The sequence below is a fragment of the Acyrthosiphon pisum genome, chromosome A2 (assembly GCF_005508785.2).
Source record: "Acyrthosiphon pisum isolate AL4f chromosome A2, pea_aphid_22Mar2018_4r6ur, whole genome shotgun sequence".
NCBI lineage: Eukaryota > Metazoa > Arthropoda > Insecta > Hemiptera > Aphididae > Acyrthosiphon > Acyrthosiphon pisum.
The window spans coordinates 101,419,052-101,444,718 of NC_042495.1; the positions used below are offsets into that span (position 1 = coordinate 101,419,052).

Below are 25,667 nucleotides of genomic sequence, written 5' to 3' on the forward strand. Positions count from 1 at the left end.
TATATTATGGGAATTACCTACTTATCAAAAATAATTTCAATTACATTTACGTTAAATTACGTTACTTGGAAACAATAATTGTAATAGATTACGTTTTTACACAATATTCATAATTGCATTAGGTACTTACCCAACACTGCCTATGCGATGCTAATGCCCTAGTGTTATACTCCTATAATACCTACTACCAACTTACCTGAAAAAATTATGAACTTAATTTGATTGTATAATACAATTTGTAGAGGACTTGATACCCGCATATGTTGTCTCCGTCTTACAAGTGCGTAACATAGCAAATTATACGCAAAGCAGAACACGTGTAGCTCCATTAGTTTAAATATTAGAGTAAATTGACCTCTTATAAAATCTAAAGGTTAGATTATTATCTAGACTAGCGTTTCCCAAACTTTTGTTTGGGCTGGCTCGGTAATTTATATTTTTCACCTTCGTGACCCACGAAAATATTTTACGTTTATCATTGTGTAATAAAAGGCAAAATAAAACACATTTGAATATCTACATAGAATTTTATAACAAAATTAAAGCGTTAATTTATATTTTGAAACTACAATGTAATAATTATAATATATCAATGAGAAGTATGAAGCTGTTTATTTTTAAGTTTGCTGGAAAGGACGTTAATTGTATTCTTAAGTCCGGTTCGACTTCCAACCGATTCCTGTATTTATTCTTCAGGAACACGAGTGTTGAAAATCCTGCTTCACATGAGAATTTCATTAAATTTTGCGACCCGGTATTAAATTTTTTATGGCCCGGTAGTGGGTCGCGACCCACTATTTGGGAAACGCTGATCTAGACAATCTCATGAGCTTTTTATTATATTTTAATTTTAAAGCGAGCTATAAGTATTTTAAAATTATAAATTGCTTGTGCATTTTAAAGTACTCATAACTCGCTTAAAAATTAAAATATGATAAAAAGCTCATGAGGTTGCTTAAATAATAATCTTACCTTTAGATTTTATAAGAGGTCAATTTACTCTAATTTTTAAGCTAACGGAGCTACACGTGTTCTGCCTTGCGTATAATTTGCTATGTTATGCACTTATAAGATGGAGACAACACATGCGGGTATCACGTCCTCTTAACTTCGGCAATTTATGATATTTTTATAATAAATTTAAAAAATGTTTATCATACACCATACTAGATATTATGATTTATTACACACCAACATGTTTAATTTTAATTATGATAGTATATAAAAGCATTGTTTTATTCTTAAGACGTTAGATCGTTTCAATGTTTCATTAGCTGCAAATGAAATTTTACTGTGTACATGTTGAGTGTTTTTTTTTCTTTTTTAAATTGAACTTAAGCCTTGCGACTATGGCCATTAGCTGTAGTAGGCACGATTTAAGATAGTACTATCTAGATTCTAGGTAGGTAGTAGTAAGGCTCTACATAGAATGGGTATGCTATGCCACCATTTTGCGACTCATTTATCAATGATAAAATGATAAAATAAAGGGGGAGAAATTCAAATTCACATAACATTATTAGTCGCAAAATGGCGGCGTAGCATACCTGTATCTATAGTGCCCTAGTAGTAGGTATATATATAGTGTAGTCACAGAATAGATGAAATTTCATCTAGTCTGTGGTGTAGTTGTAGGGGTTATGGGATGAACTGTGGTTGGTAAGCTAAGGTGTTGTAACGGTTGTTACTGTAGGTAATTAACACGTATAAGTGTGGACGTGTGGTAAGGTTTTAACTACTACGAACCCGGGTGGTCATCCATCCGGGAGCTAGTAGCTGTGGGCGTCTACCCGCGCCAAGCCACTGTTCAGTGTTAAATAATATTAGGTGTCATAAGTACCTACTTATAATAATGAAGGGGGGAAATGCAAAAGGTGGTATTGCCAAAAACCAAAATGTTCACAAATCAAGGAAAACTGTAACACATTTTCTGACGACTATAAACAATTAGAATAAGTTTATTTATATGTAAAAAAATAAAAATAAAAACTAAACGATTGACAGTGTCAAAACAAATCTACCTAAATTATTGTAAACGTCGTTTTTAATGCTTTAAAAATTTCGTGTCAGACCAAAACGTGGTATTGCAAGTTTTGAATAGGTAATGGCAATATCACGTTTTAAAGTTGTTCCTATTCCTGTTGATACAAAACGCATTATTTCCTGCAATACCACGTTTTGAAGAAAAATGCAATATTGGCAATACCACGTTTTGCAATCATATCAAATATGCTCAAATACTAACAACATGGCAATAATACGTTTTGACTTGAACATAATTGAGTATGTAATAGTGTAATACCAAGTTTTGCATTGACATTAAATGTGACAATATGCCAATATCACATTATGCATTGAACATCAGTTTTAAAATCGATTTTATTCACAAAAGTAATCGATATAATTTAATTCTGACTGCAAAATCGAATTCCTCACATTTTTTTCCATAAGAATCGATGTTTAACTCGATTTTCAAAATTTTGGCAATACCACGTATTGCATTTGCACCCTTCAATTATTGCAAACCTATTATTTTGTTTATTTTTTATAGCCTGTCACGGATTGCTTAGTGTCATCAAAAGTACCTAAAGATGAAATTGAAAAAAAATTCCCTTCCGCTACAGTTATCGAATTACCATCAGGAAAAGATTATATGCGCATCGTTCCAAAAATAGAGGTTAATAAAAAATACGACAAATAAAGAATAATTCATTTCAACATTTTTAAGTTACCGGTAAAATAAATTCTATAGAATTTATCTAACTTTTCTTCGATAAAATTTACTAATTATTAAATTATCTATTTGTTATTTGGTACATATTGTTATTATTTATAAAAAGTTTTTCAATTTTAAAATTATGACTTTTCGTATGTTTGGATTTTGCAAATAATATGAATTATAATAAACTGTTGTTACTTGTTTAGTTGTTTGTTACAAAAAATCACAGTTATTTTAATAATTGCTAATAATCTATCTTTTTTTATCATTTGTTCAGATTTTATTTGGTTTTTTACATTTATTATGTCAGGCTGTCAGGTCTGCCCGCAATGAAAAATTACATTTATCATTTTATTTGTACATGTGGTTACCTATTTAAAACGCCGCCTGATCAATATATATAATATTAATATTATTTAATATTTTAACACATTAATTGTATATTTTAATATTTTAAAATTATAAACATTTATTTATTATAAATAACCGTTTGGTTTCTATTGTAATATTTATAACTTTATAAGCATACAGTGTGTATATTATGTATGCAGTATGCACCTTAAAATTACAAAATATGTATAATTCAATATAGCATTAAAATGCAATTAATAAATGTTTGTTCATCCAGATAATCAAATGTTTTTTTTAATTTAACATAATTTGTTATTCTTCCAGTATTCAACACTGAACATGGCACTAGATTATTGAATCTATTAAAGTTAAAACCATATTGATAGGCTTTTAATCTTATTTCTTTAAATCAAAAATATCATAATTACCATATGGATCTCTCAAAAAAAACTTCAAAACAATTAAATTATTAAGGAATGTGTAATATATATATTTAAAAAATATTAAATAAAAATTATAAATTAATGATTTCATTTTAATAAAAATATTACAAATCATTTTTTACAAGACTTCAAAATAATTCAAGTAACACAAATCTGGTATATAATATATACCGATAGAAATAGCAAAAGAAATTGTCATTTAAAAAAGTTTATTTGTCTTTCTTCAGTGCACTAGGTATTGAATACACACAAGGTTTTGGAAACCATCCTCGTAACCGAGTACCGTTGGAATAACTTTTATGACCATACATCCAATATCTGATACAAAAATGTTAACTGTTAATTGATGGTAAAATATTTTCATAAAATATCTTACTTTCGGAATCTAGTGACTTGAACAATTTCACCGACATTTAATGGCATTCGTGTTTCGTCAGTCCATGGTATTTGACAACAAACGCATAACCCAAACATTAATGGAAACCATCGGCCGTTGTATTCTTTAATTACTACCATGGGTTGTTTCCATGATTCTTTTATTAATTTTTGTTCTAATTGCTCAATCTTTAAAAAATATATAATTTAATAAAATGTTAATTAGTATAATACTCTATATTTAAGAAACAGTAATGCTTAGTATATTACCTACAAATAATAATAATAGCCAATAAGTAATCGTTATAAGTAACCAGTAGTATTAATTAAATAAAAACTTAAAAAGCCTCATTGCTTATTTATAACCCTACATTAACGAAATCAAACTATACGATAACATTACAACACAAAATGATTATGACAAAAATATCAATGTCTTGAATGCAAATATTCCGTCGTTTCGAGACTATATGATAATGATAATATGAGACATAGCTTTTCAAAGTTTTAAATTAAAATATATTAAGACTTAAGTGCTCAAACATTTGGATGCAGTTTTCTCTGGCTAAATAACAAATTACTTATTTGTTTTGCTTAATTAAACGAAAAGTGTTATTTAATATTTTTGCTTACTGTTAAATCATATTCACCACATCCATCACGTACTGCCCAGTGAATACCATCGTTTTTGGAAAAAAACTAACAATAATAAAATTGATATAAAGGAATTATCGAGACTTTTTAATATGCATTCAAACCAAATAGAAAAAGTTAAGATTTTATGTTCTAAGTGATAGATACCCAAAATTAGTTAATTACAGTAAGTACAATTACATTTTTACAAAATATGTACTTACTGCTTTAATATTATTTAATTTCCCTAAATTGTATGGATATATAAATGGTGGCAAATTCCGATCTTGTTCACGCCTTGATATTGCTTTTCCCACAATCCAGTCTTCAATATTTGTACAATTTTTTAGCACATATTTCGTCTATTAAAAAAATACATCATTAACACATTATTATATTATGTAGTTTTAATGTTTCATTTTATATCTTACATGTATTGATGTATACACAAAATATTACACTTCCATAAGTTTTATAACAAGTTATATTAGGTAAATAGGTGTTTATTTAAATAATTACTTGATATGCACTCACTTGTATAAATAACAGTAAACTGAGTGTAAGGATTAAACATATAGCTAATCCAAATGCTGTAAGCCATAAAAGGGTTAACTTTAATGGAAAATATACCAATACCCGATGTCCATACTGGCTGTTTAAGTATGTAATACAAAATAAAATACATAAGATCAAAACTAATTTAATCTATTATTAATTACAAAAACTTACTTACGCGAGTACAAGCAGAAGGGTCCTGAGTAATAATGTGGATGATTGAATAGATGCTATAATTGATACAAAAATAAATATCAGAAAAGATGGATGATTTGCATGACCTACACAAGTGTTCAACCACGGACAATGATGATCCATTTTTAACACACAACGGTTACCTAAATTAAAGATTTTAAAATATATAAAACAGATTCTAACGATTGGCCTCATTGACGTTACAAGATAATGATAGTTTAAAATATTTCAGATTATTACATTTATGACAATGATGAACACGGGGTGCTTTGTACCCATTACATATTGTACAAAACTGCAAATACTGTTGGTCTTCTTCAAATTCCTGAGAAATAAAAATCAAGTTTAGTGTTTTGTGTAATGGAAAAATTCTAAATTTATAGGTAGTACCGGTTTCCATTTGAGTGGAAGAAATCCTGGACCAACAATAACAGATTTCAAATAACATGAAAAGCTGATGACAAATAACGTAAGCAAAAGTACGTTATTGAGAAATCCTCCCAATGAACCAAAACATGGCCACCACATTTCCGTAAAATATAACGTTGTCAGTGTTACAAATTTGTAAATTACTGAAATACACCCAAAATCAAATTACAACACCTATAGGTATTTAAACAATTTTTAAAATAAAAACTTACTAATTGACAAAATTGGTCCCCAATGGAGAAATCTTGTCGAAGATGATTGACGAACGGGACGCATTTTGAGCAAGTCGATAACTTTCCATTAATATTATATAATATTCATGACGGTAAAGTACAAATAAATAATTAAAGAAACCTTTGAAGTTCAAAGTTTTCACAAATGTAGTTGTATTTAAATATAAAAATTATAAGTATTATGTAGTAAGTACATATTATAATACATTATCCGTAATCTATTATCATTTTTTAACATACAATGATAAATGATAATATAATTATACTTGAGAAGATAGTTCCGGCTCCAGGAAATACGGGACAAGTACCCCATTCCCAGTTGGCTCCTATACCACCATTTATCTGATACCACCCTTAGATCATAAACATATATACATGTAAGATACCACCTCGGAACAATAGGGCACAAAATTCTGTTAGATATCTTGATTCGTGGTTTAACCATAGATATATTATACGTTTTCAATTATGTCGTAGAATATCTATGCGCCTAGCGCCATAAAGAATGTTCATCGTAATTACGAATGTCGAATCGTAGGCTTTTGCAAAATTTACATCACTATCTTTTGTTCGGCATAAGTATCCACCTAATCCCAGCTTTGTTTATTGGTGTATTTAAAAAAGCTTTTTCGCTGCGTATAATTATACTTCTGTTTGGTATATTATGTATATTATTTATATGAAACATCAATTTAAAAAGCTTGAAAAACGTAATACAAGATACAACATTTATTAAGTTGTTCTTATACCTAAGTTATAGGCTTATAGCAATGTTTAATCAATATATTAGAATTTATACTTTTCTAATTAACACAATTTTCTGATTTTATAAGCGTTTTAACTTTGAAATTAAAATGTCGATGAAATTAGCTACCTATTTAAACTTCAACTAAAATGTACGATTTTAGTTAATTTGTTGTAATTTAGAAAAAAATATTTTTCGTAGACTTGAAACTTTTCGTCACCTTGTAGTTCCTTGATTATTATTTACATACTATTGGTAGGTGAACAACAAAACTTTTAAAAAATGTCCATTCATTTTAAGCAATTCATACAGTACGGATTTACATATTACGTAGGTATCTACTATCTATATAGTAATATAATATGAAATTATATAATAATAAATTACTATATTATATTTTAATAGCATAATAGGTAGGTACATTGGCGGATACGAGTGTGGTGTCAAACACCATTAGGGCTGTCTTTTTAACATTATTTTTTATTATAATATTTGGCTAAACAAAAATACAATTTAATTTTTGAAAATTCGCTCCACCCCTTGGGTGACTTCCGTAGCCATTGCTGGGTAGGTACTTAATATAGTAAAATCCTTAAATAAAGATATTTTTACACATAATTCACAAGTATTTTTCAATCTTAGTACCCGTATAGACTGGACAAGTAAAATAATTGTTTAATTTTAGTTAATTTTGAGAAACAAAACTCTTGCATTTGAGAGTAGTAAAAACCACTTTAAAGGTACCTTTGCAATCACACAAAGTCACAATTCTGTCAGAGTATAAACTTGCGGCTAATAAAAAATCAACTATTAGCTGAATATTGAATTGTTTATTACATCCATATTTTTAAAAAAGTATTTTGCATCAGATTAAAAAACACTATCATAATATTATATAGGCTGTTCATATGAATAAAATTAAATATCAATTGTGTTTCAGAAACAAAGTCTTATATAATTAGGTATTGTAAAGTACAAACAGAAAAATATTTTTTGACAAATAGAAATTTATGGAAACAATAATTGAGCATTTTGTAATTATAAGAATAATTTTAATATATGATTTGGTAAACACTGGCACACAGCATAGGTAAGTAAAAGGAATGGTAGTAGCAGTGGAAAGAAAATATTTTTCATTTTTAAAATTTTTAAAATTAATAATACTTTTACTAAGAAAAATGTAAATTTATGGAATTTCACAATATGTCAAATAAAATTGATTCTAAAAAGAATATTTTTTTTTAAATAACATAATTTGTTTTAAAATTATAAAAGCAATAAAGTGTGTATATAACATTATGTACTAGCATTATAAACAATGAAGGTACATTATATTTAGTAGATTAGTATATAATATATAAATTTGTATAAAAAATAACTAGTTGAAAAATCTAAATATAGGTGATTTGATAACATAAAAATAAATTTAATAATTTTAATACACAAAAATAATTGAATGAAAAATAAGAACCGGTTAATTTTATATCAATCAGTTACACTTAATTTATGAGATATATTTTCTCTAGTCAATGATCAATGCTGAACAAATTACCCGAACTCATATCGCGGGGAATAATTCCCAAGTCAAATTCTAGAGTTTCATCCTAAATAGTAAAAAAAAAAACATTGTGAATTAGTTAACGGGTGAAATAATCAGCTTAGAAAATTAATGTTAAACAAACCTCTCCTTGAAAATATTTCTCAACTATATTGAATGACATCTCATAAATCTTTTGAGAAGAATGATTCTGCAATGCTTCCAGGTGATCTAACCCACTTGCTTCCTCAATTAGCATACAAAGCTTGCCTCGGGTGCATTCAGATTTCTTAAATGCACAAAACACTGCTGTTAGAATATGTGACAAAACGTAACATAGAATTTGTATCTTACTTCCAATAATTGATTAAGACCTTCCAGTATAATTTCTACCATTCTATCATCTGGAGATATTAATAAGCCACAATAAGGTTCTAATATTCCAATATCAATCAGATGAGCTTTCTGAGCATCTGAACCACCACTAAATAGATTGTTTATGGCCCAAGCAGCTTCTTTTTGTACTTTAACATCTCCCTATTAAAATAATTAAATATTTAACATTTGTTTAAATTAAAGAGTTAAGCAAACTCTAGTAACCCAGTGAATATGTCTAGTTCAACCTGAAGAATTTGACAGGATAGAAGGATTCTATACACTCAGAAATATAAGAAGAAATTTAGGGCTGGCAGTAGCGTAGACATGATTTTTAAAAGGGTGGGGATCAAAAAAATAAAACGACAAAGCTAAATGGGACGGGAATATTGGAAAATCACCCACACTCTCAAAACACTTAGGTAATAATATTGAGGGGATATAATGCTAACGCAGTCCCCCTCCGGTTCTCTATACCATGGGGGAAAAAAAGGTAATAAAATATTTAAGAATAAGGAACAATGAATATAATTTTAATTGATTCAAAATTCACACCCAACACTTCAAAGCCAATTGGGTAGATCTGACCCCCCACGTCCCCCCTTGTATATGCCACTGGGGCTGGGTACAGATTTTCTAACTGATTTTATTGTCATGGTAACTAATTAACATAAACAAATTAATGATTCTTTGTAGAGGAAAAAATATCGAATAGCACACACTATTATTTTCAAAACCTATTTAATCAAAATTCATAACTTTGTACTTACACGTTGTAGAGCTCGAATCAAAACTGGCAATAGATTATGATCAATGGCTGCTTGAATTTGTTCTACACTACCAGCCATCACATTTGATAACAACCAAGCAGCATCTTTCACAACAGGAATACGCCTATGATTTAATAGATTATGAAGGTATTTAAGTATACCATGATCCAATGCATGCTTTGTCTACATAAATGTCATAGAGGATTAAATAATGAAAATAAAAATAACTTTTAATATAACAAAATTAACTTACTTGTGTATCATTACCAGACACAATATTGCCAACTACTCGTAGCGCAGGTATAAGTATGGTGGTGTCATCAACTTCTAAATATTTTAAAATGGCCCTCAATGTACCAGCTTCAATAATTACTTGAATTTTTTCATTACTCCCATCAGTCAAGTATGATAAAGCCCAGCAAGCATTAGCTACCACATATGAATAGATATTAATATAACAATATTGGATAAATACTATTTAGTAGTATTTCAGTATTTACTTACAAACAACCTGAGAATCATTATGACTCAACATTCCAACCAACAATGGAATAGATGGAAGTAAATAATTAAAATTTGGAGGAGGAGTTTTGCTGCGACAAAGATTTGATAGCGTCCATACTATGTTCTGTTGTGCAGTTACTTGCTCTGTTTTTTCTAATAAGCTGTTTAAAATTGGTACAATACCGTTTGATAATACAATATCCCTAAGTTGGGGTCCATCACCCGCAATATTCCCTAATGCCCAAACAGCTTGTTCCATCACACGTATATCTGGTGATTTGAGCAAATTTATAAGTAAAGGAACTGCACCCTCATTAACTATACAAATGGTGTTTGCTGATGATCCTGATGCTACGTTAGTCAATATCCAAGCACATTCATATTGGAAATCAGTACTGTTAAAATATGCATATTATTAAAAACATTTAAGATTTATGAATAACCAACAATCATCATACTCATTGTTATATTTTGGAGTCAAGAAATCCATCAACATTGGTAAAATACCAGCTTTAATGAAGTCATCAATGGGAGCACATTTCCTTGAACTTAACATCTTACGAGCATATTTTAAGCAACTCAATTTCTTTACTGCTGATGTTTGACTTTTTAAACCTTAATACATTATTTTCAAAATAAATTAAAATTATTAGGAATAAAAATATTCAGTAAAGAAGATATTGAAAAAAAGACATTTTAATTCACCTTCTTTGATATCATCAATTGTCAAATCAACTTCAGGTTTAATTTCCAATTCATCATCATGGGCATCTAGAACTATATTTCTATGTTTTTTCAATTGTTCGTCACGTAAGGTTTTTCGCAACTCAATAGTTACATCATTACGTTTACGGCGTAAATCCTAGTAAACCACATAAATTATAATTAATGAAATTAATGTATCTCTTTAATTAATTTAATTTATAAAAAACAAATAAATATTTTGTCAATATTAGTTTTTTTAAAATTGAATGAAACATGAAAAATATTTTAATGAAGATTGTTAAAATACTGATGTAAGTATAAACAAATCTAGATGCATCGATTACATTTAAAAATGCACATAAAAAAGAAATTGTGAACATTTATTTTTAGTTTCATGGTCCAAATTAGTTAAGCTATACTTACTTAAATAGTAAATAGTCAATATTAGTCAATAACAACATTACAATGTAATAACTAATGACTAATAATAATATTTAAGTGTTTTACCTCATAATACTTATTTCTATCCTGGTATACATCAAAACTACGGCTATTAAGAAGTGTTTTTTTCACAGGCATTCTAAATTTTGATGATTCCCAGTGTAGTGCCTACAAAAAAAATACAATAAAATTAGTTGATTAAATTATTAAGTCTACAAGTTATTAATTGTAATCTATTAAGTAATAACACAATAATACCTAATACAGTTACATTATATCAAACTACAAAAATAAATAAATGAAAATCACCTCAAGACTAAAGTATTATTAAATTCTAAATGGCTAATTAAATGCAACTCTGAGTTTGAAATATGTTTTTTCTTCAGAAAAAATTTTGTTATACGTACTTGTGTTAAAATAATTGTAATTTTTCGGCAGGCTTTTGTGTTTTTTACAGGAAGTCTTTCCAACTTCTACTACATTCTAGTTTTGTAATTTTCAATTTGTAGTCACATTTTAATATGTCCTACTTAAGATTATATGTTATGTTGATAGCAGCTCATAAAAATGTTTAAATCTCCCATCGTTCCATTTCTTTATTTGGTATAGATAAAACATTCAAACTAATCAATCCCCCCAATGGTTCTAATATTTTACAAACTTAAATTCTATCCTTACTTCTACCTAATCTAACAATTTAGTAAAATGTTCCCATTCTGTGGCCAATAATCAATAAAAGTGATACAATATGTAATAAAAAGGGTAAAAATTGTGTTCTAATATAATATAACTATTACCTAAATTACTACCAGAATGAAAATACCTACTTAAAATTAATTAAATGCTAGAATTTGAAAAATTCAGTACCTCAATAATTTTAAATTAAAATAAAAATCCGTCAAGTAGGTAACCAACTTAACTGTTAAGTAGGTGTCAAGTGTATGTACAGAGTTGTACCTTAGTAATCATTAAGTAGTTAACTGTAATAGATGTGTTAAATACTTAAATTTAAATTCAATGATAAATCTTAGTTTAAAATGAAATATAGTTCTAAGCAAAGACAGCCTAACTTTTAGGTAACTGAGGTTACAAAACGATTATTATAATAATATAAAATTTTTTAAAAAATGTGCATTATTTTTTAAAGTACTGGGAGTTTTTTAACTTTTGACCCCATAAAGTACAAACTCTTCAATTCATTACCAGAAACAACAATATAAAATATATATATATATACCCGATAATCCATTTAAAAGTCTACAGTACCGAACTCATTATTTTGAAACGTTTTAACTATTTTTTTATAATCAGATATCATTTCAAAACACTGAAAAAAAAATATTTTTACTGTTTTTTATCGTTTTAGTTTAAAAAACCATACATTTTTAATTTCATATTCCAGAGCAGAATATTATTCGGAGCAAGTATTTCAATCTTTAAAGATCAATTTGGGACAAGAATTTCAGTTTAACTGTTATAAGCATTTGAATCAGTTGTTTGAGAAACCCAACTTGTCCAAAAATATGGAATCACGTTTTATTGCAAGTTTGGAATTTTCAAATGTATAGATCTACATATTATAATGTAATATTTTAGGATTTTTATATTTTTATATCCAGACTTGTCCATTTTTAAAATAATTTTTCCAAAACTGGGTTTTAGGACTAATACTACGGTTTCTCAAAAGACTGATTCATTTAAAGTTTAGATGAGCGTAGTGGTGGACAACATATTGCGGGGTAGTCCTGCTGTGCTGCCTGTACCATCCACCCTACTCCGCTCATACAACTTTAAAGGATTTTAACTGGTATAATGAACTGTTTGTATGAAATTTGATCTTTATAGACTGAAATACTCTGAATAATACTGCTTTGGAAATTTGGAATATGAAATTAAAAATGTATGTCTTTTAAAAAAGTAAAATCTTTACAAATAAAATGATAAAAAATATTTTCAAAAAAGTTTAAACCTTTCGAAATAGTGAGCGTAGACACTTAGATAGTTAAATAGATCACCCTAGATACATGTAATATAGGTATAAACAAACAGATATCATTGAAAAAATAATAAATATCTATTTAATATTATGAACCATAATAAATATAGGTATCCATAATAATATATGTTAATTATGTAAAACAATACATTTTAAATATAAATTTCTTCATATACCTATCTAAAATCAAAAATTTAATTCACGAAAAATAAATCTAAGACCCCAAAATATTATTATTTTATTTTTGGGTTTCTACAATACCTATTCAATATTGTGATTGTGAATACCACGCCCGTGCCTATAAAAAAAAACAATAGTTGGGTAGGGAATACCTACTAAAACGTCTTCATAGATATATTATTCTATTAACAAGTTGTTGACAGTCAACACGATACACTTAACTATTTTTTATTGTTCTACAAAACCACTTAATACATAATATGTAACTAAAACAGAAAATACGTTCCCGCACACCGATTAATACCAACATTGTACATCGATTCCGTATTTACATTTATTATTTATTAACCAAGTGAAAAAATAATTTAGTTTTTACATACAAAATGTAGTGAAAAATTGAAACAAATACTTACTCGATAATTAGTTTCCTGGTATTATGGTGGTAGTGTATAGCAATGAGTTCAAAAATGAAAAACTACAAAAATAAAATACGAAATATTTAAAATGACCTAAAACGACAAATAAACTAATCTTTTTTAAATAATAATGAATTTTAATAATTTTAAATAGTCTCTATTTTTCAATAGAGTACTGACTAGAGATCGCATTAAATTAACTGTACAGAGTTAAGTCCTGTTGGTCGACTGATGAATTTATGAGATCACTGCAGTGAACTGACAAGTCACAAGCAGTCACTACTGCCACTATCGGACTATATTATTATATAATAATGTGATTATTATTTTACTAATGACCGAAATTTCCCGATAATTTTAGTTGTTGAAGACGAAAAAAAAAACACGCCATAGACGAAACATGCCACTATGCCAGGTCTGTACATATTTCTCCGGCGACGGCGGACAAACCGATCTATTTATTGACAAATTATTAATAATATAATAATGTTTTCACAATAATATTGTTGTTTAAATGTTTAATCGTAGCCCGAAGATTCAAGATTGCACTTTGCATGAATGCTATTATATATAGTATGTACTACAACACTGTTCAATGCTAATTCTTCTGACTTCTCTACATCGTGATTGCAATGGTCTTCACATTTTTGTACCAAAATGTTTTGGGGGAAAGTATTGAATTTTCTACAAGTACATGAAATAATTTTCAAAATATTTTGACTCTTTTTTGAGCTATTTAAAGACATTTGAAGTTTTCGATTTGCTGTATAAATGTCGATAAAAAAAATTATTCGATAGGTCGAAAAGCTTGAAAACTTGAGCGTAAAACTGTAGCACGACAATAATTTTTTATGATCGTTTGAAGTTTAAATTTTGACAAAATTGGATATTTATGACCGTGAGACAATTTTTCATCAACGGTTTTTGTTGTTTTTCCTGTAAAGTCAAAACGTATCACTCGTAGAGACTGGAAACTTATGTTTATTATTAGTGTAATATTGCCTATTTATAATTTATACCTTGAAGTTCGAACACTTCGAACCTATTCACACCGTTCAATACGTTTTACACCTATAGTAGGTACCTACTACCTACATTTCTACAGTTCTACGATAACTCGATTCTTGGTACCGTTGAACGTTACGTAATATTTGTGAGGGGTCGTGGCTAATGTAATTGACAACTTCAAGTCATGCATAATCATAAATACATGATTATGTCCTGAAAAATTTTTATTTTTATTTGTAGAATTTTACCATAACTTTCAAATGATGTTTGGGCAAATTTTTTAAAAGTAGGTACCATGAAATTAATTAAGCAAAAATAAACATTTTGAAAAAAAACTAAGCTATATATTATACAGAATACAGAAATGTTCAGGAGATACGGCGACCGTCTGCCAACAACGGCAGATTCTATTCTGTGACCGTTTGCTATCCGGGTCCCAGGGAATATCATATACGTAAATAGTAAATTCATTTATTTACTATGTATACTATTTATAGCCAGTTTAGAAAACAATGAATACGCTATACGGTACGATATTCATCAAAACATGCTGGTGGTGGCGTGAACACGCGAAAAAGTTCATCCCATTGAGCTTAAAATAGAACATATTTTTCCCCTGAGAACTATTTAATCAAATTAAACTAATTTTTTTCTCGTCAACGTGTTGACTAAAATATGGTATAATGCTCGAGGGGTCGTTATGACCCCTTCACCCCCCCCCCACCCTCAATCCTCTCACCGACCAAATAGAACTTACTGGCTAACATACCTACTTGGGTAAGAAAAATGTTTGAAAAGTATTTGCAATAAATACTCGAATAGTTATGAAAAATAGTATTCACTATTCAGAATATCTATTTGAATATTTCATAAAAATAGTATTCCGAATAAAGTATTTCAAATATTTTGAAAATACTTTTTAGTTTTTGTTGTAAATATCAAACCAATGATACTTTATGAAGTTAGCGCCAACTTTATTAATTTTAAAATGTGATTAATATTGTAAAAATGTCCAGAAAAATAAGGAAAAAACATATTGTTGTAAATAAAATATTCTAAATAGTTATTCAGAATACATTTGGGAAAATTATTTTTAAAGTATTCAGAATTTACACAAGACTACTGACTACCTCCTTTTGAGTATTGACTCAAAAGTTAAAAGCCTAACCTGACCCAACCGATATGAATATGATATTATGTAATTGCATGTGTCGCTGGCCGACTATCATCCATTATTAAAAATATAATATTATAATTATTTCTCAATTATTTCGGCACATGTGACGTGTGTATTCTTAAGTAACGTTTAGTCAGGGTCGGGCAAGTTACTTAGTTTATTGTAACTGGTTACAAATTACAAGTTACCAAATACTTTTATGTTGTGTAACTAGATGCAAGTTACAGTTTTGTAACTAAGTTATATTTAAAGTTAAAAGTAACATTGGTAAATATATAAAGAATTACTGACCGGCTCAGGCTACGTAAACTACGACAAAACTTGTGAATTTAACATTTAAGTTAACTCATGCCAACCCCCGTTGCCTGAATATTTTTCAAGATATTTCATAATATTTAATATTATATCTATAGGTTCAAAAAATTATTTTTTTCTTAAATATATTAACATGTATAACTCAATCTAGGAAATTTAATGTATCCACATTCATATGTAGTTATTATTGTTATTGTTGTAAGCTAATGTCCATATTGTTGATGCCGTACCAATAAAAGAAATGTTTAAATATTACATGGCTCCATAAAAAACAAAGGTTAAAAACAAGAACTGCCTGGATAAAAAAATATACTTATATCATATACAATACAAATTTTTAACAAAAAAAAATTACAGGGTGTCTTAGATCAGTGGTGTGTCATCTGTGGGTTGTGGAATAAAGATTATTAGCCAATAATTTAACACCTTATTATGTTACATATTACACAATAATGCATTACTTAACAATTATGCAACTATATAGAATGAATATTCGACTCAGTATTTAAAAATAATAAACAAGGACAAATACGGGTGTATTTTTTGTCAATAATATAACAATAGACAAAATGAAAATTTATAGAATAAACACCAGACATTTATTGTTTGCAAGGTTTGAGGTGTACAATTTTTTTTGGAGTTTGTATATTTCTTTGGAATTTGTACTACACCTAATGTTTGGTTTGATATTTCAAACAGTTCGACCCGCCTCTAGAAACAATATTATAAGAAACCTATTATCACAAAATCCTAAATATTAATAATTATCCAGTTGACACTCAGCAGTTTTATAGAAAAATTAGATTTTTGCAGTAAAATAAAACAACAGAAATTACTAGTACTAGTTACGTTGTGTTTTTAATACATTAGATTAGTTTATTTTATATATTGAATTAAATTTGTTAAAATAGAATATTATTATGAAACCAACTAATTAAGTTAAAAGTTTTGTTCCAATTAGTTAGAGCCCAGCTTAGCCTTACATTTTGATAATAGGTCAATCTACTGCACACATATTAAAACTATTGACACTGAGCATACATTTGCTATGTTACTCACTTTTAAAATGGATACAACAATTTCAAGTAAGCCTACTTATTTAAGCATATTAACCAGGCTTTTTTCATAATTTAATATGAGAACTGTAACATATATTATCAAATTTTGTTAAAAATTGTACCTATATCTTATATCACTGTACCACATATAGTAAACTAGTAACTAGTAAACATTTTTATATGATTTAAATTTGTATTGAAACTAGTTCTTATATATTTTCAATCATGTTAGTAGAATCTGCTGTTAGTAGTACAGCAGTTATTATTTATAATTGTATTGTCATAATAATATATTTATTAAAAATTTTTCATTTCTGCAAATAAATACAATCCGTTAAATCTGTATAGTTTTATAATTTATTTCAATATTATAAGTGAATTAAATTTATTGTTTAGAATTAGGCCTTAACTAAGTTTTTTTTTAAAGTATTTTTCTTTTTTTAATATAATTACAATTATTAATGGTTGAACTGTGTAAATAATACACAACATTTTAGTGAAATGTATGTATTTCAAAATTATTTAAACACATTTATGTTATATAATATATTTAAATTGAAATAATCCTTTAGGACTTTTTAAAAACCTTAAAAGAGAAGTATGTATTATGTTTACAATTTATGTCATTTATAATATTAACGTCTTTGGTTCCATGATCCTCCTGCTGCTGGAGGACCGCCGCGTCCCATGGGTGGTCCTCCCCGACCCATCGGAGGACCGCCACGTCCCCTACCTCGTCCAACTAAAATATAACAATAATTAATATTAACTATACAAGTTATATTATTAACTCCTTAACAAAAATAAAATAATCAATAGATACCCGATGACCGTATCATTCCACTCTTCCCACGTCCTGCTGCTCCACCCATAGTCATTTTACTTTTAAACATAGGAGCATTCCGCAGCATGTCAGGTAGTATAATGAAACGCACTTTTGATCCTCTCACATACACATTCTCCATCTGGGCAACACGTCCATCTCTATACGTAACTGTCACATGCGATACCTGTTTAACATTACATTTTTCTTATTCATCACAAGTGCAAAATTAAATGTTTAAAATATCAATATTCCAATTATTTTTTTTAAATATAATACCTGACAATTCATGTTGTCTTCAGCTTCAATAAGCTTACCACGATAAACTTCGCCATCAATCGTTTCGCATGTGACGATATGCCCCTCAGCTTCGTGCAACACTTTGATTGGAACACCGATAGACATTACGAAGTGGATTTTACAAAAATATTATTAATATATAATATATAATATAATAATTAATATTATGGAAATAGCCGCTAGTGAGTAGTGTTGTCTGTTAAGTGTTAACTGTTTCAGCGTCCAACGCGTATCTATCTATTTTCGCGTCCTATGCTGTGATTGGTAAAAAAAATTGATAAACCACGAACTAAAATATTATAATGGACTGGCATGGCATCAAGTGAGATCACGGCGGCCGGCAATTCTTCCAAAAACATATTATTCTGTGATAGTGGATTAACCTCAAAACAATTTCTTATCAAAATATTATACAGTTTATCCATATTCACGATTAAAGATATACTTATATACGGTCACATAATATCTCTTGTAACCCGCGAATATTTAAAACGTTAAAAAATTGTCAAAAAAAAAAACGTGTCAGTGTATCACACGAAGTACCTGACAACGTCTTATTTCTCGTCCGGTTTCTGTATAAATGAATAATCAGTTGTTGTTAAAACGTCGTTAAAACGCATATGTTCAATGATAATTAGTATTTACTCACAATTTACAAATTTACTACTTACCTACTAATTACTATATAATCTAAATCTAAAATCTAAAATTTTTATTCTTTACAAGAATTCTATATACTATTTAGTCGTTATATAATATAGCTATATAGGTGTATACAAACGAGTAATTGTCTGACGAGTGATGACTGATGATTGCCTATAAATTAATTAGAATAAATAATTTATGCTTTTTAATGGTACCTATAACAATTTAAGTCTTGAACGTGTAAGGCAGCACATATATAAAAGAATAGAAGATAATAAATAGGATGTTTTTCGTTTTAAGAATGAACGTTACAACCACATAATTTACACAAATACATTAAAATTTTGAAAATATTTAAAAAAAATAAGCGCACCGGTATGTTTTCAAACTTACTGGTGCGGTTTTTATCCACTAATTTAAACGAACGAAGGAAGTTATTTATAATTATAATTTATATCAGTGGTTGCAAATATAGGGGTGCATGGGGGGAGGATGTCGGGTATATTTGGGCACCCTCCGACATTTTATAATTAGGGCCCTAAAATTTAGGTTCCTGCGAGCATAGGGCCCTTATTTAAACTTAAATCAATTATATTTATTTAAATATTTACGACGTTATTTTTTTTATAGTTTGCCTGGATACATCGTTGTCGACTTATTCGCGGGGTCAAAGCAAATTTGTAGATGTATAATAAATTCTAATATTAAATTGAAATATTCAAATAGGGTTGTGGAGTTTATGTTACCTAATTTATGTTATATTTATTTTTATTATACTTCTAATATTAGTTATAATTATTATATAAGATTTAGCACTTACTCTTTAAATTATATAATATTTATTTTAATATTTTGATGGTATTAGGAGATACCTTATTTTAAAATTATCTATGGTCTATTTTTATATTCTTTTTTTTAAAAAAATTGTTTATTGGAATCAATAGGTGTATGGGTGTATAATAGTTCTGTCATTTGGACTTCAAACTTTTTATGAGCAAATAGGTAAAATGAATGAAACTTTAACATGACAATCAGCTATTATAAACACAATCGTAAGACCAAATGTAATACTATTAATGGTTGAGTACTCAATATTGTTAAAATAAAAATACAACTTTCAAACATTTACTTGTCTTTTACTTTGTTATTTCTTACATATAATTCTATATTTCTGTTTATCAATTATGTCATTTTTACTTTTTGTTAAATTTATAGCTGATCTACATATTATACACAATGATATCTTAAACTTGTAATAATTGGGCTTTGCTTTTTTGAATACAATATTTAAACAATCATTTGTTTTCAAATAACAATCTTGCTATAAAAAATAAAAATTGATGAATCTCACTATTTAAATATTGTTGCATGAGATGTAGCTTAATAGATTATTAATGTGGTTCATTAAATAAATATAGCATTTGGTATTGAAAATTGATTTTAAACGCTGTGTGATTTGTATCAACAAACATACAAATTATATTTATTTTATAACCATGCAGGACGTCATAATCAAAAAAAAAAAAAAATGTTTTCAATGATTTTAAAATAAATTGTTATCATATAACATTGTTATAGATAGGCTACTAAAGGTACACCAATGCCATCAGTACATTGTTTGGACATTTTACAATCATTTTGATATTTTTAAATTAATTTCAATGTGTAAAAAAAATCAATCATTATGTTATAATATCGATTACCTTCCTGTTTAAACGTCCAAGGCCGTATTCAGGGTTTTCGGTGAAATCAATAAAATAAAAACAGTGCCATAGACCACAGTAGCATAATATATTTTATAGTAGGTATTAGGTCTACATAATAGTGAGGAGGTTTAAGGGATCGTAACCCTGTTCCACAAAATGTCATGGAATTATATTTACAGGCATTTCATTGAAATTATTTGGGACATGTCAATTATTTGATTGGGGTCCAGAGGTAGGTACAACTTTTTACCGTATCTCTTCATAAAAAAATCTGCACCTCTGCCATTTCAAAAATATATATTATATTTTTCATTATATTCTGCATTAGTCAATTTGTGTTTTGTATTCCGTATTCCTAAAATAGTAATATGTGAAATGATTTTACTTTATTCATATATTATAACCAATACGACTTCCCAGGGCCGTAATTACAATTTTGGCGCCTTGGGTCAACAATATTTGTACGCCCCCCCCCCCCCAAAAAAAAAAAAAATTATTTTCTTTTAGATTCTGAGTGGAACGATGAATGTATTGATTTTACAATGATGTGTGTTTTTTTTTTATAATTTTTATTTTTATTTTTTTTGTGTCTACGTACACGATAAGTAGTCGAAATAATGCTTCGATTTTCAACTTCAATATCTTGTTCGATGAGAAAGTGAATATTATTGTTGCATTGGGAAGGTTAAAACTTAAAATTTCCAATAGTTTTCTAAAGCGCCGTGAAAAACAAAAGAAAAATTAAAGAAAATGGGAATTTTTACGCAAAATCGATTTATCACAAAATCAACTTTGGTTTTTGGTGAAACTTTAAAAAAAAATGACCGTAGATACATGAAATTTTCACTGGTCGTTTATATTTGCATATACATGATAACATTTTCGTTTAGGAACATTTTCTGGTTCCAATTGTATTATTATTTTTTTCTATGAAAGACAATAAAACTTTATTTGTTGGGTAAAAAAGCTTGACAATTGAATACAAGGCTCCTGATATATTATTACAATAGCAGTTGAAAAATATTAAAAATACATATGCACAACTTTTTTTTATAAGCATTTAACGTTCGATTTTTGGAAAAATTTATCAAATTTAAGATAAAATAATCATTTTGTAGTTAAAAATTTATAAAATGGTCAACTTTTATATATAAGGATTGAAAATTTAAAACAAGATTCCACGTAAGTAGTTTATTCTGTTACCAAAAAATCTAAAAACACATAAGCACAGTTTATTTTTATACTCATTTTAAGTTCAAATTTGGACGAAATTCCATATTAAAATAGCTAGAATAACTATTTTAGTTATTTTGTTGCGATTGTATAATATTATTCATGGGTACATGAAACTTCTAAAGTATACTATTATATATCTATGATAGTATCACGGTTTGTTGTTGGTGTATAACCCGTTATATTAAGTACCTAATGAATATTGTGATATGATTAATTTGGAATTTATTATAGGTACCTATTTTAGGTCAATTTTTTTTTAATACCATAGATAAGTATATAATATGTCTTATACCTATAGACTGACATACCGTCTCCGCTCAGAATCGTTTTTCTTATACAATGATATTATACCATTGAATTCAAATTTAATACCATCCATTATACAGTGACCCACTTGTAATCTACTGTACAGCAGAGCGACATCCACTTACCCTCCTTTTTTTCGTTATTAATTCAATGCTCGGAATTTTATGCATACATTATACTTATACATTTAATATTTATACGCATATACAGTGTCAGCTCTAGAAATAAGTGAAATAAATCTGATTCGATATAATTGTCTATAACCTTAATTTTGAAATTTAAAATATTCCAAATTTCCAACCCAATACCAAAATATTGTTTTCACATTTTATTTATTTTAAACTCAAATTTAAAACTTTTGATGGTTTTTAATTTTTATGTGTAACATAATATTTTACATATTTATTTTATATACCTAATTATGAATTATGATGTTTATAAGAAAACTCGTAATTTTTATTATTATTGCATTGCTAATTTTGTGTAAAAATATAATTTCAAATTTCAATAATATGAATAAAGTGTTTTTTACCCATGCAATTTTGCATAAGACGGACTCGGACAATATTACCAAACGTTATAATTTACGTCGTATTTTTAGCTCTGTATACAGATCTATAGATAATGCAATTTTAAACTGTTTTATACTTTCATGGTATTTATTTATAAATCATTTCTCCTTAATATTTACCGAGTCAATGCATTTGGACGATATTAGACGTTACAATATATTCATATTCGTGTTAAATAACATCAATTTTTTTTCCCGATTCTTCCCACTATGATACAAATACATAAACAGTTTAAGAAGGGAAAAATATACCATAAATATATTTCAACTTTTTAAGTACCTAATTTTGTCCACAGATCATATTTAACAGCGTATTTTAACAATTTAAGTGCATTTTTTAATGTTTTTAGTAAGTCAAGTTTTGAGCTCAGTTTATTATAATAATATATTTATAATTCATAAGACTATAAGCAACTATGCTTGCCACTTGGGTTCAAAAATTGTCATTTATTACTGGTTACGACTTTGAAAAGTAGACATTTTTATTATGATGGCACTATTATTTTTTTAATGTTTTTTAATAATAATTAATATTACTTTGTAATTGTTTTTACTCGCAATAATGTAAAAAGTATTATTTTTACTTTTAAAGTAAAAAAATAAATATAAGCGTTCTTGTGACAAAATAGTGAAAATACTAATCCCCTCGCATTAATTGTCGGGATCTATTGGTCAGCATACCATAAAATACTATATATCTATGATCATCTATCGTTGGTACGCTGACTACAATAATTAAATCATTAAATTACTCGATATACCAATAATTAGTAAAATTATGAAGAACAAAATTGTGGAAGAATTTGTTAGTTTTTAGATTTGTTTTACCAAATACCATATAAATAAATGTATTTATATGTCTATGCCTTGGCTTAAGATAAAGCTTGCCATGGTCTATGCCAAATACTTTCTCGAATTAAGTCATACGTGGTCATACTGTTTGAATGATGTGATAACGACGTTATCACCATTCATCATTATCAACGAAAACAAACAGTAAAAAACTAAAAACATCAACATGTGGATAACGAAATACTAAAATACTCAACACTGTAGTGCTGTGTGGTGAATTACTAAATAGCTAATAAGTACCTACTACTTTAAACTTTGTTGTAGTTAATATTTAGCAAATAGTGAATACTTACTACTGAATAGTGCGCGCTGCCCGGTAGTGGTGATCGTGTCGAGACGTAGACTTGAACTGTCATGTTTTTACATTAGTCGAATATTATTATCGCTTTTCAAGTATACCTATTCGTATTTCGTTCGATTACCTACTCCGTTGCACAACTTTTGACCACATTTCGAGTATTGAACTCAACGACCGTTCATCTGTTACATTTTGAAAATGGAACATTCAGATTCTGATTGTTGGGAAACCTCGTCTACCGAAAGTATTGACTTGTCCCCCATTGTTTTACCGAACAGTTGCGTTCTGCAAGCGATCGAAATGATATTGGGCCAACGCAGTGAACCAGTTGGCAGAAAGGCAAAGATCAAAGCCACGTATCAGGATGACTTGAGATCGATGCGCGTTGACAGTCTGTGCACCAACAAACAGCATTTGCGAAATTTTAGTAGTCGCCCTTCAAACAAGACAATAAAAGGGAACAGTTTGAGACCGGTATTTAACCAAATGCGACTCTGTCTGTTAGCTGGTGACTGGGATAGCTACAAAGAATTGCTGTCGATAGCCCTCAGTTCGCCCAACATTGCGAACGATTACATTTTGTTTGCTGTCCGATCGTGTTTCATACTGCTGTTGAACCACCCACACCGTACATCAGAAATGATTGATAATTTCATCGCATCTTGTTTGAGCATTAACGAAGAGTCCAAAAGAAAATTATATTTACAAGAATGTTTTTCACTCAGATTTAAACCAACCTGTACAGAGACGAAAGATACTGTCAATGAAGAAATTGAAGAGGAAGAAGAAGAAATTTTTTTTAATTCCGATTTCAGTTCCGATTAAATATTCTAATCAACTAGGTACTTCAGCTTAATTTTTTAAATATGACTTGTTACTATTTTAGTTATGTATAGGTATGATAAATAAAAACCTCCACCTATCCAAGGTTTCAGATGTTTTAATTGAATGCTAATATTTTAATATAGGTACCTATACTCTATTCCAAATAAGATCAGGAGTCGGCGGCCGAGTTGTACGCATGGGCGTAGCTTTATTCTGTGGCAGCGCCCGACGCGTCGCCGTAGTGGGGACGACGTCTCACTATATGTCTGACCGCCGCCAGACGTAAACTAGTCGCTGCCAACTCCTGATCTTATTTGGAATAGAGTATATATTATAATAATTATTATATAATATATTAATATGTATTTGAAAAAAAAAAAAATCATTTAAAATCTAAATAAAATACTTTTTTTACCAGATACACCAGTGTATTGATTATTTCCACAAATTTGATAGTACAAAAAAAAATTAGTGCCTATGATTTAATTATTTGAATAAGCATTTTATTTTTTAACTAGAATTACCTAAGTAGTATTTTTTTTTTTTTAGTATTTCTGTTTGCGCAAGAAGTGATCGTTCTTCATCGCAACCTGGAATCTCTTCAACACATTCACAAGAACTAAAATGTCCAACACCAGGCTGCGATGGGTCTGGTCATGTAACAGGAAATTATTCTTCTCATAGATCCTTATCTGGATGTCCTCGAGCCAATAAGCCTAAGAGTAAACCTCGAGATGGTCAAGATTCTGAGCCACTAAGGTTAATTGCACTATTTAATAATTTAACTTACTGTATTTAATATTAAATTATATTATAGGTGCCCTATACCTGGATGCGATGGATCTGGACATGCTACTGGCAAATTTTTATCACACAGAAGGTAAATTAATTTTTTAAAGCTTACTGTTAATTACATTTTGCATATTTATCTAATAATATTTAATA

General features: G+C 28.4%; 5 protein-coding genes across 18 annotated transcripts in view; 2 read left to right on the top strand and 3 right to left on the bottom strand.

The window, feature by feature from the left end:
• The window catches only part of LOC100569092 (putative leucine-rich repeat-containing protein DDB_G0290503), an 89,342-nt gene that overhangs the window by 13,699 nt on the left and 49,976 nt on the right, over positions 1-25,667 (top strand). The gene's annotated exons all lie outside the window — the stretch shown is intronic.
• LOC100162156 (palmitoyltransferase ZDHHC6) lies at positions 3,537-6,151 on the bottom strand. The gene is made up of 9 exons (XM_001951425.4): positions 5,913-6,151; positions 5,662-5,843; positions 5,512-5,596; positions 5,255-5,414; positions 5,056-5,173; positions 4,746-4,883; positions 4,522-4,587; positions 3,890-4,077; positions 3,537-3,831 (listed from the first exon to the last, which is right to left on the bottom strand). The coding sequence occupies exons 1-9, from the start codon at positions 5,974-5,976 to the stop codon at positions 3,723-3,725; spliced, it is 1,110 nt and encodes a 369-aa protein (XP_001951460.2). The 5' UTR covers positions 5,977-6,151; the 3' UTR covers positions 3,537-3,722.
• LOC100160104 (importin subunit alpha-1) lies at positions 7,608-13,878 on the bottom strand. Its single transcript, XM_001951408.4, has 10 exons — positions 13,600-13,878; positions 11,077-11,178; positions 10,570-10,726; positions 10,323-10,479; positions 9,865-10,259; positions 9,614-9,789; positions 9,361-9,543; positions 8,570-8,752; positions 8,361-8,504; positions 7,608-8,282 (listed from the first exon to the last, which is right to left on the bottom strand). The coding sequence occupies exons 2-10, from the start codon at positions 11,146-11,148 to the stop codon at positions 8,205-8,207; spliced, it is 1,545 nt and encodes a 514-aa protein (XP_001951443.1). The 5' UTR covers positions 11,149-11,178; positions 13,600-13,878; the 3' UTR covers positions 7,608-8,204.
• Positions 17,495-18,507, bottom strand: Snrpd3 (small nuclear ribonucleoprotein D3 polypeptide 18kDa). Its single transcript, NM_001162336.2, is given in 3 exon segments — positions 17,495-17,902; positions 17,984-18,170; positions 18,263-18,507. Coding segments are annotated over 3 exon segments (420 nt in total). The 5' UTR covers positions 18,389-18,507; the 3' UTR covers positions 17,495-17,795.
• On the top strand, positions 23,339-25,407 carry LOC100571780. Its single transcript, XM_008186665.3, has 2 exons — positions 23,339-24,739; positions 25,272-25,407. Exon 1 carries the CDS (start codon positions 24,096-24,098, stop codon positions 24,720-24,722), a length of 627 nt encoding a protein of 208 aa, XP_008184887.1. The 5' UTR covers positions 23,339-24,095; the 3' UTR covers positions 24,723-24,739; positions 25,272-25,407.